The sequence below is a fragment of the Spermophilus citellus genome (genome assembly GCF_964194105.1).
Source record: "Spermophilus citellus genome assembly, chromosome: X".
NCBI lineage: Eukaryota > Metazoa > Chordata > Mammalia > Rodentia > Sciuridae > Spermophilus > Spermophilus citellus.
Genome location: NC_138190.1, coordinates 70,389,772 through 70,401,796, shown reverse-complemented (window position 1 = coordinate 70,401,796; position 12,025 = coordinate 70,389,772). Strand labels below are relative to the sequence as shown.

At 38.6% G+C, this 12,025-nt stretch overlaps 1 protein-coding gene across 1 annotated transcript in view; it reads left to right on the top strand.

Moving 5' to 3' along the window:
* The window catches only part of KIF4A (kinesin family member 4A), a 137,858-nt gene that overhangs the window by 120,689 nt on the left and 5,144 nt on the right, over positions 1-12,025 (top strand). The window contains exons 24-28 of the mRNA XM_081278116.1: positions 571-741; positions 1,119-1,226; positions 2,405-2,482; positions 2,924-3,022; positions 3,703-3,906. Of these exons, the coding sequence (XP_081134242.1) occupies positions 571-741; positions 1,119-1,226; positions 2,405-2,482; positions 2,924-3,022; positions 3,703-3,906 (660 nt within the window). The remainder of the gene's footprint in view (positions 1-570; positions 742-1,118; positions 1,227-2,404; positions 2,483-2,923; positions 3,023-3,702; positions 3,907-12,025) is intronic.

The window sequence follows — 12,025 nt, the reverse complement described above, 5'->3', positions numbered from 1 at the left end:
TAGCAGATTTGTTCTACTAAGAAATCTTGATTAGGTTTGTGAACGCTGGTATTTATGATGTTCACCATCTGGGCTAGTAGTAAATGCAAAACTAGGCCAGCACAGGATATGAATCCAGCCTGAAGAGCCAGATCTGCAGTTTCAGCTAAAGTGTCTACAAGTTCTGACGTGTGAACACAGACATTCTGAGACAGGACAGAATTGGACATAAGGGTGTGTCATGTCAATTTCTCTTCAGACTTAAATATCAGAATTTTGGAATCATCATATACTGTTCAGGTTAGGTTTATTTGGACCTTAAGGGAGAGCAAGATATAAAATGAATTTAGCTATTGCTTCCAGAACTCAAATACATGTCACAGCAGAAATATGGACTCTTGGCCTAGGAGCAGAACAGTAGTCCTATTAATATTCACTGTTAGAATCCATATGACATGAAAAAATAAGAATGGAATTACACATGAAGACACTTTCCTCAGACCATTTAAAGAAAGCTAGTATGTTCCTGCCTAATGAAAGGGGAAAGGTGGGTTATTCTCCAAATAAATTGATCTCTTTTATCTCTTTTAGCTGGTCTCCTCCAAAATACAGGTCAGCAAGCTTGAAAGCAGCCTGAAACAGAGCAAGGCCAGCTGTGTGGACATGCAGAAGATGCTGTATGAGGAACGAAATCGTTTTGCCGAGATAGAGACAGAGTTACAAGCTGAGCTGGTCAGAATGGAGCAACAGCACCAAGAGAAGGTACACTGACAAGCCAAGAAGCTAGATACAGACACAAAGCTGTCATTGCCCTTTGTTAGCTTAAAAAAGTAGTGGGGGGTAATGAGTTTCCTTCAAAAGTGCATGTGCTGTTTTCTAAATTTTGCAAATGAGAAACATGAAACAGAGAAAAGTGATATACCTAAGTTCATACCTACCCATGGTAATGGCTCTTAGCTTCTGGCTTGAATCCCAAGATTAATGTGCTGAGAAACATTGTTGCTGTTCAAGCCATAGAGCAAAAAGAACAGTTTGCCTATAAATCATGAAGGAGTCACCTGGATCACTGCTTGAACTAGGTGAAAATCCTTCTTTCCCCTGGTTCCTCCGATACTACTATGGATTGTGTCTTTCTCTAGGTGCTGTACCTTCTTAGCCAGCTACAGCAAAGCCAAGTGGCAGAGAAGCAGCTGGAGGAGTCAATCAGTGAAAAGGAGCAGCAGCTGCTGAGCACACTGAAGTGTCAGGTATGAGAAGACAGGAAAGGTCTCCAGAGGAGGGTTTCACATGCCTCATCAAGAATCGTGTCTCATTTAGACCATTGTACTTGCAGCAGAGAGTAAGAACTACTGAAGAAAGGCTTAAAATGGTAGCCTCTACTGCTTTTTGTCCCTACTTGATTAGATAAGAGATAATCAGAATGTAGCCATATACAGGATCACCTTGTTTTTGGTACCATAACACCAATATATACTCCATACCAGACTTTGAGGCCTCCTGTTTCTATTGTGTCAACACTGAACTCTAAAAAGCTGAGACAGTGAAATTATCTAATAGTTACTTAGAATCCTAGGGACAATTATATCTTCATGAGCTTGTTCTGAGCTGAGACCTGACATGTTTGTAAAATGCCTGGGGTCTGGATTTTCTTGCAGAGACTAAGAACACCACACCCTTTAGTAGCAAGTTGGAGCACTTTTTGTCCAACTTAGAATCTTTCTCCTGCAATACCATCCCTAGGGTTTCCTTGGCACCTCCCACATAAGGTGTAATCGAACTTGTTAAGGTTATATGTATGGATCCAGTTGTAGTAAGCACCAGGAAGCTTAATAAGGCTTATGAGACTTGGAAATAAACTGTCTAGTCTATGTTCAATAGGATGAATAGAAGCATTTGTAGCTTCAGGAAACAGAGCTAACGAGTTCTGTGGATTTCTGAATCTGCATCCTGATGTGAATACAGAATATGAGGCTAAAGAATGGAAAAGAATAAGGAAGACTTCTCAGACTGAGTCCACGGTTCCTACAAGTGTGGTTAGTGCTGATGAGGAACATTGGAATAGAAGTGGTATTCCATTGAAATTCCAGCAATTTGGGAAGCCTATGTGGGAGGATCACAAGATCAAGGCCAGCCTAGACATCTTAGCAAGACCCTGTCTCAAAATAAAAAATGAAGGGCTGGGGATGCAGCTCAGTATTAGACTGCCACTGGGTTCACCCCAATCCCTTAAAAAAGAGGTATTTAGGACACCTAGAAGTTGGGAGTAAGGTAATTTTCTGGGTGCCAGTGCCTGCTATGGAAAAACCATCTGTTGCCAGGAACTTGGCAGCAGTATGTTTTTTTTTTTTAATCTAATTGAGTTCTTTAGTAACCTACACGTAGTGCCAAAAATAACCCCACCTATCACTACACTATCTGGAAATAGGATGAAGAACTCAAGAAAATGCAAGAAGTATGTGAGCAAAATCAGCAGCTTCTCCAAGAGAATGAACTCATGAAGCAGGTAATAGAGTTCCCCATCGACTTGATAAGGCCCTGGGACAGCTGGTTGCCACTGAGGCCACCACTTAGGAACAACCCTTAATTTGGTGATTTAGCTGTACTTTTTGAGGTCTACATTGTGTTTCCATGTGACCCAATCATGTGCATTTCAAAGTGGTAAAAACACAAGTTTTAAAATATGCCTCTTTTTGATCAGATAACAATCTTAGAAAGTAGGAGTCCTTGAACCTACTCTAAGCCTGCCTCACTTTACTGTGGTTTAAAATTGAGCTGGCTGAACTGGGAATGTAGCTCGGTGGTAGAGCATTTGTGTAGCATGCACTTAGTCCTGGGTTCTATCCCCAGCACCATTAAAAAAAAATGTTTGGAATTTTGGTGTTTTAGCCATGAGCACTCCTAAAAGCTGCCTACATTTTACTCTCTGTCTCTCTTTTTCAAATAGAAACTGACCCTCCTCCAAGTAGCCAGCAGAACAAAACCTCATCTTCCTAAGGATAACCTTCTATCTCCGGACTCTTCCTTTGAATATATCCCACCCAAGGTAAAATGCTTAATACCTACGATAACTTTGCATAGCCCAAGTTCAGGGTGAGTATGCAAAATTACCTTTTTTAACGGTTAACAGTTAAAATACCCAAATTCTAAATCTCAGTTTTTCTTTGAGTCCTAAGTAGAATTATAGAGTCCTATGAAAAATAGGTGTGTTTTTTTTCCTCAGAAGTCTAACTTTTGGTTGGTGTTGTGGCTCAGTGGTAGAGTGCTCGACTAACATGCATGAGGCACTGGGTTCAATCCTCAATACCACATAAAAATAAATAAAATAAAGTCATTGTGTCCATCTACAACTAAAGAAAAATATTAAAAAAAAAGAATTCTGACTTTTGTCCATGAATTGGCTTTATATAATACAACTGAGGAGGAGGAGAAGGAAAAAAGAGCAATGTTCAGCTGTCCATCCAAAAATCCTTATCTCATCACATCATGAGTCCTCCCTTCCTCCCTCAGATTGATCAGCATCCAGTTTCTATCCCTTCAAAGACTCTGTGAGGCCAAAGGCTAAAGCAATTTTTTTTTTCTGATTGGTAAAGACAAGTGGGATATATTTGAGGAGTCTGAAATCTCTGCTTTGAGAATATAGCTGGAAGCAGCTACTGGGAAGATATGATACCATATGTATTATTTAATTTTTATTAAATAATCACTTCAAACCTTTTTTCTTAGCCAAAACCTTCCCGTGTTAAAGAAAAGTTCATAGAGCAAAGCATGGACATCAAGGATCTAAATATTATCCATGAACATGAGGAAGGTGATGGTGATGGTGATCGTGATGGTGATCGTGATGGTGATCGTGATGGTGAAGATGAAGACGATGAAGAATGGAAGCCAGCAAAATTAGTTAAGGTGTCCAAGAAGAACACCCAAGGGGTAGGAGCCAGCTCTTTAAGTCAGTTAAGGATTCTACTCATTTATATTCACTGTCAGTGAGATAGTTTTCTTAATCTAGGAATGTTCTGGCCCCTATCCTGCATCCAAGCCCCTTGGATCCCATTCAGAGTCATTGACTCCCCTAAGGGGGATTTGTTGGGCCAGCTCTGTGTAAAGCCTAGGGCCAACAGAGAGGGAGGGCAGCCTGAGTGTACAAGGTGGCTCTCTTTGTTTTCTCAGGATCTTCCTAGCCTGAGTAGGTAGTGTTCTATACCATTTCTTGAAGCTGATTAAAAATCGATCATACCAGTCCTTCATATTTTTAGAGCACTTTATAGTTTACAAATCATTCTCATTTATGTAATCTTTTAATCATCACAAAATATCCACTGAGATATTTATTATTTGCATTTTATAGCTAGACCTCAGACCCACAGAAAGGTAATGATCTTTCGCAAGGTCATAAAACTAAATAATGGGATTTAAAACTGAATATTCTCTGAGTACAGTTTGTTTCTACCAATGATATCATGTCAGTAAAAACTGCAGATCAGAAGCTCAGTGGGTAATTTATCTTTCTTGCCTATTATAGTGATTTTTGCTCACTAGGCTAAGGGGCTAAGGGAATTACAGAAAATGCTAATAATTAAGATCAAACACACCAAGTTAAGTCTAGTTAGGAACAATCTGACATTGAGGCATGCTTTATTTACTTAAACAATGATAGACCTACACAATTATCAAACATAGATGTTTTATGTTGAAATATTAACTTCCTAGGCACTACAGTTCACCACCACTACCCCAGCTGTGCCCTACAGCCACATTCCACTTACAAAGAACAATTCACACATTACCTTAGCTGGCTTCCTAGAAGCTTATTTGATCTGATTAGCTGATAGCTCACCACATGGGGAACTGAGCCTTGTAAAGCCACAATACCAGAGCTGAAGCAAGTTGGAAGGAATAGGTACTTGTGTGGTATTAAGGTATTTGTTCAGCCAGAGTCATCAGAAGTGCAACATACCACATGCTCAAAATGGGACTAAGAGTCCATCCTTGGCCCCAGAAAACATAATTTAATGGGAAAACAAGGCAAAGAAGTAGAAGCATAACTAGAACCTCAGCATATTTATCTCTGGAAGCTGGACTAAGGGGTTTTTGGGTTTTTAAAGTCAAATTAACAAGGCCTAATTTAGGAAGATGCCATTGAAAGGTGACTATTGCTGCATTATAAGATAGAAAGGTAAGTATCATCTTGAGCAAACAGGGAGAACATTTTTGGCACATTGCATAGCAAATTGCAAAAATTTAAAAATGCTAGAAGAATGGGTATTGGGACATTAGAGAAAATGGGGCAGAGCATGTCTTTCTTTCATTTCCTCAACAAGCATTTATGGACACCTTACTATGGTTGAAGTGGAAAGCATGAGCTGAATGTAGATTTGAAGGCTGAGTTCAGATGTACACACAGAAAAAAAAAAATGTTAGAGGGTCTTGTTAGACCAGGACGCAAGAAAAGACCACTGACTCCAATCAAAATCAAATTAAAGCAAGCTTATTATTTCGACCCCTGGGCTGCCTCTCCCGCCCAAAACCGCGGGAAACAGACAGCAGCAGCAGCTTTCCTGCAGCCCAGCTTTATAGCCCAGAAAGTTACACAAAGGGGGGTTACAGATAACAGAACTCTGACGAGCATAACACTAATGGTAGTTTACATTTTTTGCTGGCCCCAACATCAGAATTTATGAGGACCATTAGAGCCTCAGAGAGGGTCGTTATCTGGCCAGGGAAGGCCAAGATTTGTGAGGCATCACTAAAGTTTCAGGGAGGGCTGCTATCTGGTCAGAGAGCCAAGCATGGGTGGGTTCAAGGCATGGGCAGGCATTCCAAGCAGGTTCAGAATTTGCAGTAATTTATAGTAAAGCCGAAATTAGCTTTTCATGGCTTTGTGGTGAGATGAATCCCAATTTTGAGAGAAAATCAGGTTGGGTCCATCAGTCTAAAGCCTCTGAGGAAAGGAGTTTGCAGACTTGCAAAATTGCCAGTGGTTGGTGTACACACACACACATACACACACACCACGTATATATTATACATATACGGTTATGTCTGTGTCAAAGTCTTACTACCTCTCTGACATTCTGACCTGATTCCTGGGATGAGAGACAATAAGGATGAAGCTACACCTCATGTACGTGACACTCATGTGACTATATATATTCCTGTGTGTCATGGCTGGTCTGTACTACCACTACAGAGTGTTTAGCCTCTGCTTGCTTAAAAACTAGCATGGGGAGTGCTGGGGTTGAGGCTCAATGGTAGAGTGCCTTCCTAGCATGTGTGAGGCACTGGTTTCAATTCTCAGCACCACATGTAAATAAATGAATAAAATAAAGGTCCATCAACATTTAAAAAAAAAACTAGCATAAGGGTAAACTCATAGGCAGCTCATTGTATTCCACTTGTTAGAAAGATGTTCCTTGTTTAGCTGAAATGAGCTGTCCTAGTGTTTTTGTTTTTGTGACAGGGTCTCCCTAAGTTGCTGAGGCTGGCCTCAAACTTGTGATCCTCTTGATTTAACTGCTCCAGTAGCTGAGATTACAAGCATGCACCACTGTGCCTGGCTTCCCAATGGATCTCAGCAATGTAAAAGTCTAATTATTGTTCTTTATGACAGTTCTTCAGATGCATTGTTTATATTATCTCTTTGGATAAAATATAGAAACAAGGACAAGGTAACAGAACATTTTTAAGCATTTAGATGAATTTGTAAATGGCTGAAGGAATGTAACCAGGCTACAACCATCAATAGACCAATGTCATCCGGGTAAGATATCTTTAGGACATGTCATAGAATTTTATCTTTTGTTTGTCTTATTGAAAACAATAAAAAATAATTTTTCACTTTTTAAAAACAAATTTTGGTATGAGGGATTGAACCCAGAGGCACTTTACCACTTAATTATATTCCCAGCACTTTTTTATTTTGAGGCAGGGGTCTTGCTAAGTTGCTTAGAACCTCACTACGTTCCTGAGACTGGCTTTGAACTTGGCAGTACTCCTGCCTCAGCCTCCCGAGTCACTGGGATTACAGGTGTGAACCACCATTCCCAATATCATTTATTTTTTTATTGGTGGTTATAATTATATATAATAGTAGGATTCATTATGACATATTTATACATGCCCATGCCCATGCATAATTTGATTAATCTTACTTCTTAGTAATCTCCCTTTCCCTCCCATCCTCCCTTAATTTTTTTTTTATTATCATAATGACTAGAGTTGGCAAGTATGACTAAGATTATGGTGATGATGATGATTTTTCATGCTGGAGGTGGAACCCGCAGGTGCTCTGTCTGAGCAGACCTTTTTAAATTTTATTTTGAGACAGGGTCTCTCTAAATTGTCAAGGCCATCCTCAAACTTGCAATCCTTCTTCCTCAGCCTCTCTAGTAGCTGGGATTACAGGTGTGCACCAATACACCCGCCTGAAAATATTAACAGCCTTAAAAATGTTCCTGTTGTTCTTGCTTTGACAGCACATATACTTTAAAAGATTTCCTGTCCTTTGATCCTATCCTACTTCTTCCTACACATGTAGGAATTTATACTAAGGAACTACACATTGGTATGTAAATAGATGTATTCATTCAACGAAACTTTTGTGAGTATCTATATGCCAAGTACTGTTTTTAGGTACTGAGAATACAACAATAGAGTTTAAGAACTTTGCCTTCATGAAACACATTCTTGTGGAAAGAGACAGAAAAACAAAATAATTTTAGATGGTGATGTAGAAAAAGTAAAGAAAATATAGAGAAACCATTGAGAATGATGGGTTAGGAAAAGAGTGGATAGATGTCTGAGATCTGAACAAAAGAGAAAGTCAGGAAAAAATCAGAGGAAGAACAGCAAATGCAATGAGCTCATGACAGGAATGAGCTTGGCATCTCAAGGAACAGTAGAAAAGGCATGAGTGGCTAGAGTGTGTTGAGAAGTAGAAGAGAGCAAACAGCACAGGTAAAGTCAGAGGGGCAGATTGGAGGGCCTTGTCATTCAGGGATATCCACTGCAACATGATTTATGTTAGTGAACAATTTATTTGAAAACAGTCTTAAGCTGGCACAGTAGCACATGCCTATTACTCAAGAGGTTGAGGCAGGAGAATCAAAGTTGGAGGCCAGCCTCAGCAATTTAGCAAGACATTATCTCAAAAAAAAAAAAAAAAAAAAGGAACTGCAGTGGTAAAGTACTCTTGGGTTCAATCCCTAGTACAGGGGAAAAAACAGTATATAACATTAGGAGATTAGTTAAATAAACTGGCTTGTCCACATGATGAAAATGAAAATTAAATACAACTATTAAAAATCATGATTTTGATTTTCAAATTTTATTAAATCATAATATCCTCATAATCAGTAAAAAATAAGATGTTCTCATGGTTTTCTTTATCTTTACAACTACAGAGCAAAGGTGATGATTCTCATATGATAAAGAATTAATGACTTGAATTTGATTACAAATTCAGTATGAGTCCACAAAGATATTTTATTTTGTCTTGTTTGGTTTGGTTTCGCAGTCCTAGGGATTGAATCTAGCGGCTCACACTTCCTACCACTGAACCATATCCCCAGCCTTTTTAGTTAGTTTTTTAAAATTTATTTTTAGAAGTAGTTGAACACAGTAACTTTATTTTATTTATTTTAAAATATTTTTTAGTCATAAATGAACATTATTTATCTTTATGTGGTGCTGAGGATCGAACCCAGGGCCTAGCACGTGCTAGGCAAGCATTCTGCCACTGAGCCACAACCCCAGCCCCTCCCAGCCTTTTAAATTTTTTTTTAGTTGTAAATGAACACAATACTTTTATTTTTATTTATTTATCTTTATGTGGTGCTGAGGATCAAACCCAGTACTCACACACATGCCAGGCAAGTGCTCTACCACTGAGCCACAGCCCCAGTGCCAGCCCCTTTTAAATTTTTTTTTTTTAAAGAGAGAGTGAGAGAGGAGAGAGAGAGAGAGAGAATTTTCAATATTTATTTTTTAGCTTTCGGTGGACACAACATCTTTGTTTGTATGTGATGCTGAGGATGGAACCCCGGCCGCACGCATGCCAGGCAAGTGCGCTACCGCTTGAGCCACATCCCCAGCCCCTTAAATTTTATTTTGAGACAGGGTCTTGCTTAGTTGCTGAGACTGCCCTTGAACTTGGGATCCTTCTACCTAAGCCCCCCAGGTAGCTGGAATAACTGGCATGAACCATCATCAACAGCTCCAAAGATGTGATAAGAAGAAAAAAAACAAGCAACTGTGACCCTAGGCTTCATTAACTAGACTATCAGATCCATAGCAAGGAAGGTGTTTGTCATAGTCTATTTCACAGTGGACACTCCACACTGTGAAGAAAGTTGTGTTCATTTTTGGATCTCACAATTAAAAATGAACTTTGAAAAATTGGTGTGTACTCAGGGTGATGAGGATACTTGGAAATCATATCATTTGGTAAATCATTGAGGAAACTAAGTATCTTTAGATTTGTGCAGAATTAGGGAAATCTGGGGAGTAAAATAATTATGTTTGAATGACTATGCCATGAAAATGAGATTAAACTGACTCCATGTCATTCCAGATGGCAAAATTGGGTCCTGGGGTTAAAAGTTATAGAAACTGTCATCATCTTTGGATAAATAGAGCTTCAGATAACTAGACCAGGGATGTTAGAAAAGGGCTTTGTGCATCAAACCAGGTTTTAGAAGTTCATTGATGTCCTTTCTGACTCCTACCTGTCTCTTCCAGGCCAAACTATCCCAGTTTCTTCTACCGTTTTCTTTCTTTATATAATTATTTTATTTTATTATTGTTATTTCTGGTACTGGGATTGAAACCAAGAGTGCTAAACCACTGAGCCACATTCCCAGCCCTTTTTATTTTTAATTTTGAGACAGGATCTCACTAAGTTGCTGAGGCTGGCCTTAAACTTTCAATCCTGTCTCAGCCTCACAAGTCTCTGCGATTACAGGCATGCTCCATCAAACTCAGGTAATTATCTTATTTTTATTTATATATGTTAATTATACATATCCATGGGGTTTAGTTTGAAATTTTCACACATGCATATATTGTGCACTAATCAAATCCAACCTCCCTTTTTCCACCCTCCACCCTCTTCCCCCACGTATTTACCCTTCCCAACTGATATTAATCACTATTCTACATTCAGGTCAACTTCCTTTTTACCTTGAACATATAAGAGAGACCATTTGGTACTTTTCTCTGTGTCTGACTTATTTTCCTTAACATAATGTCTGCCAGTTCCACCCATTCCACTATTTTTCTTATAGCGTTGCTTCCTATAATCTGGTCACCCACCTTTTTTTGTTTAATTCCCTCTTTAGTAAACATATTTGCACAAAAAAACTCAATGTGTGTAAAAGAAAATATGCATATTGATTAAATGGGTTTAATATAGGGGAAACCTTTATAAGAATGTCAGGCACATATTAATGTTATCTATTACTATGACAGCCTTGTTTATAATGGTGAAGAATGTCACTATCAGGAGAATAGATAAACTGTTTTTAGAATGCAACTAACTAAAGCTAAATGTATCAACATAAAATAAGTTACCATTTATATTAAGTTTAAAATTTGAGACAATACTTTTTTAAAAATTCATATGCAGTAAAAGACATGCATAGGGATGATAAACACCTACAGTAATTCAGGACACTGTTCACTCCTGAGAGAGAGAGGCAAATGAGGTTAAGAAAGGGTCAGGGTAGGAAACCTTATTAAGGGGCTAGTAGGGACATGAGTGAGGTTTTTCTTATTATTGTTGTCTGTGCTTTTGTATATGTGAAAAATTATGGTGCCCTAAAATGGGATTCATTATTTCAAATAGGCTTCAACTGACCCAGGGTATCATGATATAATTGCTCCCCATATGATCTGAACTCCAAATTTCTGCCTGACTACATTTGCCTTTTGACAGCTATTTCACACTGTTGACACAGAGAGTTTGCTCACTCTCAAATCCTTAGGCACTTTCTGCACAAACTACTTTTAAGTTAGATTTCTCTCCATATTATATTTATATGGATGATTTGAAGCGGGGGACCCAAATAGCAAATTTACTCCTATTTGGATCTTTTCTTTCTACTTTCAACTTATAATTCCAGCCTGTCAAAATATTTTTGGATTGCAACTTTTTTCTCTTACCTATTAATAATCCTTCCAGCATTGGGGTTGTGGCTCAGCGGTACAGCACCCGTCTAGCACGTGCGAAGTGCTAGGATCGATCCTCAGTACCACATAAAAATAAATAAATAAAATAAAGGTATAAAAAATAATATCCTTTTTGCTATTGTTAGAGCTGATAAATAAGCCTACCTTGTAAACTGGTTGTGAGAATTCATATTTACATATATGAAAATACTCTGAAAACTATAAAGTGCTATAAAATGTAAATGATTTGGGCTGGGGTTGTAGCTCAGTGGTAGAACACTTGTCTGGCACATGTGAGGCACTGGGTTCGATCCTCAGCACCACATAAAAATAAATAAATAAAAGTATTATGTCCATCTACAACTAAAAAATATTAAGAAATGTAAATGATTTTATTTCATTCCATCAATTCTTTGTTAAAATGTTGAATGATTAAAGTGCTGACAAAGAGCTGGGCATGGTGGTGCACACCTGTAATCCCAGTAGCTTAGGAGGCTGAGGCAGGAGGATCACAAGTGCAAAGCCAGCTGCAGCAACTTAATGAGGCACTTAGCAACTCAGTAAGACCCTGTCTCTAATAAAATATAAAAAGGTCTGGGGATGCGGCTCATTGGTTAGGCACCCCTAGGATAAATCCCCACTAGCAAAAAAAAAAAAAAAAAAAAAGCCCAGGCTGACACTGGACAAAATGTAGAAACGTGAATTGGATGAAAATACAGTTAGATAGATCTAAATATATCAAGCAACTATGCTCAGGCCTTAAATATACCTAAGTATACTACCATCCAGCTTGCAATTCTTTACCCATAAAATTGTCAAAATAAAACATTAGGGCTAGGGCTGTGGCTCAGTGGTAGAGCGCTTGCCTAGCATGTGTGAGGAA